General features: G+C 41.5%; 1 protein-coding gene across 1 annotated transcript; it reads right to left on the bottom strand.

Moving 5' to 3' along the window:
• Positions 1–208: 208 nt before the first annotated feature.
• LOC149962778 (uncharacterized) lies at positions 209–3,032 on the bottom strand. Its single transcript, XM_090170372.1, has one exon. It carries the CDS (start codon positions 3,001–3,003, stop codon positions 640–642), a length of 2,364 nt encoding a protein of 787 aa, XP_090026498.1. The 5' UTR covers positions 3,004–3,032; the 3' UTR covers positions 209–639.
• Between the last annotated feature and the right edge of the window lie 2,362 nt (positions 3,033–5,394).

Genomic DNA, 5,394 nt, shown 5'->3' with positions numbered 1-5,394 from the left:
ATTCCGTAAATTTTACCCAAATCGGCAAAACACTTCTCAATAATAAATCTTTATTATCTTATCATTAAACATGAAATAAATTAAAAATATGAATACATCATAACAAATATTTTCCTTTTTATATTAAATATGTGAAACAGCTGCATGATATCATAAAAATAAAATTGTTTGACATTTCTGCATTTAACACAAAATAGTAAGTTATTTAATTGCAGACATCAAGTGGATTATATTTTACATTTATTGACATATCGCTGCGCTTTGGAACATTATAAAATTAATCCAAGACCAGTAACTTAAAGTTTGTCAGCAATTTTTACGAGTTTCTGATCAACTTTTAGCGGCTATTTTGTAAAAAGCTCGCAATCATATTTCAACATTTTATTTCGTTATAGCTAAAATTGTGCGATAGCTCAACATTTTGTGCTGATGTGAGATATAAACAGTTTCTTCAAAAGGCGACGGTTCAAATTAATTGTGCCTATCCGTCTATCCAGATCTATTGTAAGTCGAAGCTATCCGTGAGTTAGGAATTTTAGGTAATAAGTTTCACGTCTCTTTCGACTCGACAAAAGGTAAGTGCAAGTACCTCTAGTTATAGTATCAATAAGTTAATAAATAATTAAGTATTCCGTGTAATTACTCGGAATTGACGCGAATATAATCCACTCGTGGATGCCTAGGTGGCGCCACGGTAGTCTTACTTGGCTCCGTATGCTCTATTTTATTCCAACTGGATGTTGACAAACTGGTGGCAGATGTCGCCATAGAACGAGCGTTGCTCATATTGGTCTTATCTCTCAAGTACCTGCTACCTTTCTGGTCGGTGGCGACACCTCCGTATTTCTGTCTGAGTAACGTCCAAATTTTCCTTTTGCAAGTGAAAGCAACGAAGATAATCACCCCTTGCAAGCCCGTGAACAATATGAATGGGTACCATAAGACGTCGACGTTCGCGACGGCGGCGAGGAACCCGAAAATCCACGTCAAACCGAGAACGGTCGCTAACTTGACGTACAAGATGAAGCGGATTTTGTCGGAGAATCGCTTTACCATTTTGGTCTGTTTGGTCGTCGTGTTGATGTTTCGGGCGGTCAGTATGAACAAGACCGCGTTTATAACCAGTAATATGGCCATGGGCACGGCGAAGAAAATCAACAACGCCGGTCGCTGACTAATCCAGCAAATTCCGTGGCCGTAATTGGGCTTGCAGACGCTTTCTTTCAGGAACGTGTCCAGTAGGACGGCGGTCAGAACGATGACACCAGGACTGCACCACGCGTAGACGGAATATCTTATGAAGGTCTTGTTCGAACCGGTGGCGCGGTAGACGCTAGTGCGACTAAACGTGCGATGAATGTCCAAAGCCATTATGTTGGTCCAGAAGAAAACGGCTAAATAACTGTAGTGTTTCAGCACCCCGATGATGTGACAGACGGACGGTTTGTGGTCGAAGTTGGAGCCGATTAGGAACAGAGTATCGGCGGTTGCTAAACTAAACGACATTGACATTAAGGTTTTCCCCGGTAAATTCCGCAAAGACGGCAAGAGGCTGTAGGTAATTAAGTGCAGACATAAACATAAAACGGAAATTGGTAAGCAAATTTGCGATAACAACTGCTGGGCGTCGCTAAAGTCGATGATTTTAAGCAACTGATCGGTACATATTAATACACTCTTCCATGTCCCGTTTCCGTCGGCGTTGACCTCGTACTGACCCGGATGTAGTATCTTTCCGGACCCGAGAATAACCGATTTATTTAACAGCACTATAAATTCGGTGGGAAATATTTGCGCCTTGCGACAATCCGAGGCTAAGACGTTTGAATCGTTAATTTTTAGGTTATCAGAGGGTGCCAGGGACTTTAGCACGCACCGGTTACCGCTTTCTACGTACAATTTCCCGCATAAAATGGCGACGCACCTGTCCAGTACCGGATTGAAAATTTCGCCGCCGGTACATCGGACGTTGTCCCGGATGTGAATACCACGTGCGAAATTGAAATCCAACAACATTTTAACGCTTTGTCTCAGTTTGGGAATTTCCGACGAGCCCACGTAGTGAAACTTAATTCCTTCGTCGAAATCTTCGCAAACTAACTTCGTCTTACGCGTGATCGATACTTTAATATTACACAGCGCGCAGTGGAAGTTTTTGTAAATATCCACGACGTAGTTCTTCCTCCCAATGGTGTAGACTGGGGCTAAGTACTTGGGGCAGTGTTTAGCGGCTGCGCTGTTTTCATTGACGCAAGTTGACACCACGTTCAACAGACACGGACGCGGTTTGAATGTCTCGTAGAAGAGTTTCCAATTGAGAAACTGCTCGATGGAAAAGATGGAAATCTTGTTTCTCAATTTAACCAACCACTTACGATCCCCGGTTACGCTAATTTCTACAGTCAAGGTGGAATGGTTCACAAAGTCGTAATTGAAAGAACTGAAGGTCCATTCGGTCAGTTTACTGTTGTCCGAGTTACAAGCGGCGCAGTAGACGTTCTTGTAAAAACGTCGAGTCTCGTTGCTATGTACCGGAACCGTGTAGGTTAAGATGTTGCTATTATCCAATTCCTCCAAATCAGCGTCCTCCTCGCACAAGTACTTGGTCGTATCGTTGTCCCAGCCAGCCTGACATTTGTTGACCATATAGATTCCAACGTTATGCCTCGCGGAACTGGGTAAAGGTAAACATTCTTGGTTTTCTACCTTCGTTATGACGTTCGTTTTGTCCAAGTACGATTTATCCAAACAACAGTCTTGATACTGATGGCACGAGGCGTCGCAACGGCATTTTTTGACGCCAATTTCTCCGTACTTTTCATAGTTGAGACGTCCCTCTTGATCGTCGCACAAGTAGTTACTGCCGTTTTTCCAGTACAGCGGACACATTTCCATTTGTACCAAGTCCTGGTTGGGTTTAATCCACGTTTCATTGAGACACGACGACAGCGAAACGTAGCTTAAGTAGCCTATTAAAAGGTGAAGTAGCGGCTTCATGTTCATTTCGTGAGGACTCCGCCGCGAGAGCGTGTTATCGACGATTACCGGCGCGATTGACGTCTCGCTCTAGATTAGAATAATGCCCTCTTTGGGAGAGAGGATGCAATAACCCACTCCCCGCTGAGAGTCAAGAGACTCGGAGAGAGAATTTGCTTACTCAATGCCGGCCTCGTTTTCGGGCTGGTTAGTGGGGTTGCTTATCTTGACTGTCTGGATTTTTGTACTATCTTCCCCAATTTAATTTTTTTCTTATCGGGGTACGCTGAGCAATTTCCACTTATCTCTTATGTTACTTATACCTAGGACCAACAAACACAAGCAGCTAGCCTTTAAACACGCTAACCCAGTGTTGTGTACAAATTTCATAGGACGGAATTTTACGCTGAATGTTTTACGGACAGGGCCGGACTTAGAGATCCTGGGCCCCTAGGCACATAAGGAGTCTGGGAACCCTTTTCACGCGCTGCATTTACTCTTATCCCTGGAACTAGGCTGTGCCTGAAATTCCCTGATTCAGCGTAGAAGTCTAAGCTCTACGGTTATATTACTAAAGAAAAGCTCTTAACAATAGTCGACTAAATATGCGATAATTATGCAACATTGCGATTTAAGGCTGCGTCCGTAAACTGCCAGGCAGAAATGTTGGTAATTTTAAAACAAAGTCTTCTACCTAGGAATTTCTCCAATATAAATTACGATTGATATTATAGATTTATGCCTTCGAATATAGTAATTACGGTTACTGGAGGGCCCCTTCTTAGGTTGGCCTAGGCGGAAATAGGGCACTGTTTACGCTAAGGGAAAGACAATTTCCGAATTTTGCCATTCCGACGGCAGCAGGCGCTAAAGCGTCTAACCAATGAAAACTGTACGCAAGAAAATCCACGACTTTTGAAGGGTTGCGTTCTCGTTGTGTGGGATGTTGTGTTTGTTGCTCCTAGCGTATACTAAAACTAATACTTATAAATACACTAGTTTCAACTGGCTGCTGACAACGACTACTAATCGCGACCGAGTTGGCGTAACGGCGCTAGCTTCACCGAGGTGGCGCCAATGATCTAGCATCTGCTACAGACAAATTAAAAAGTCATAAGAACGTTTTTTCTTAAATAAACTTATCAAAATATAAGCAAACGATGCAAAAATTATAATAAAATGCAAGTATCATTATTTATTAAGTCAAATTTTCGATTAACGATAAGGAAAAACTTTAGCCGCTAGGTTTCAATGGTGAACCAAAGGGGACGTAGCGATAGTTTCATTGGAGGTCGGGAATTGAGTCATCGAAGTACTACACTATAGAGCAGCTACTTCCTCGAAATAAATATTTCGATAAAGGAGATATAACCACCAACGCGTTGTTTAAAAACGACCTCCACAGCTTTAGGGAATTCCATACTTCTGAAACAAACCACTAAGCATCGCCTAAAATTCCAAAATCCTGATGTGAGAGGTGAGAGAAGTACTGCAGGCTATATTCCCTGTAAAGTGTTTATATTTGATTATAAAACCAACGGTTACACGCAGCTTGAGTCGGTTAGAATGTCAGTTTTTATCAACGAAATTAAGCGAAACTGGCAATTAAATCTACGTGTGTTAATTATTCGAAATAGTTGTAGGAAGTGACGTAGAATTGACGTCATTCCTAAAAAGCTAAGCGCCTCTAGCGAGGGCAATACGCCTCAGCTTGTATTTCCGCACTTAGATTAATAAAAACCCTTTTTCTTATCCCTCTATCGGGATAAATAGGCGTAAGAGCCACTGCGCAAGTGCGAAGGTACCACAAGGATGTTTAAAAAACCATAAACGCTAGTATAGCTTCAACTGTTATTTTAAACATGGCCGCTACTTGTGATATGTTTTAGCTTTGACGAAATGTGCCTGGAATAGGTTCAAGTTATGTCGTGAAATCAAAGAGAACCTATTAGGCTTAGTCTGAATTCCACCAAAAATGTCTGGTCATTCTAAGAAAAGTTCTTAGAAAAGATTTATGTAAAACCTAATTTAAACTTACGTTCTGTCTATTTACCCCGACTTTCGGTGGTAAATAGACAAAGGCTATTTACCACCGAAAATCGGGGGGTATCCTTGGTAAATAGCAAAGGCCTAATACTTATAACCATACTATAATTGAACTAACAAAGTTGAAATAAAAAAATTTTTAGCTGGTGATGGCAATCCAAACCACAGTAAATAAAATTTAGCGCCGTAAACGTAGTTTTGGTGAAAAACTTAACAAGAATGAGGAACAATAATGTATTTATTTCCACTTGGGGATACGATTGTTATCGTTGTTTCCCCAATACAACCCACGCGAGTAAGGCCACGAAACTTGTCTCTGGTTTTCTTACCCCTAAAATCGCTTCGTTTTAGATACATGTAACTAGTTATTAA

Source organism: Leiobunum rupestre, chromosome 1 (assembly GCF_980474605.1).
Source record: "Leiobunum rupestre chromosome 1, qqLeiRupe1.1.hap1, whole genome shotgun sequence".
NCBI lineage: Eukaryota > Metazoa > Arthropoda > Arachnida > Opiliones > Sclerosomatidae > Leiobunum > Leiobunum rupestre.
The sequence above is the reverse complement of the archived record's forward strand: the minus strand, read 5'-3'. Positions and strand labels throughout refer to the sequence as shown.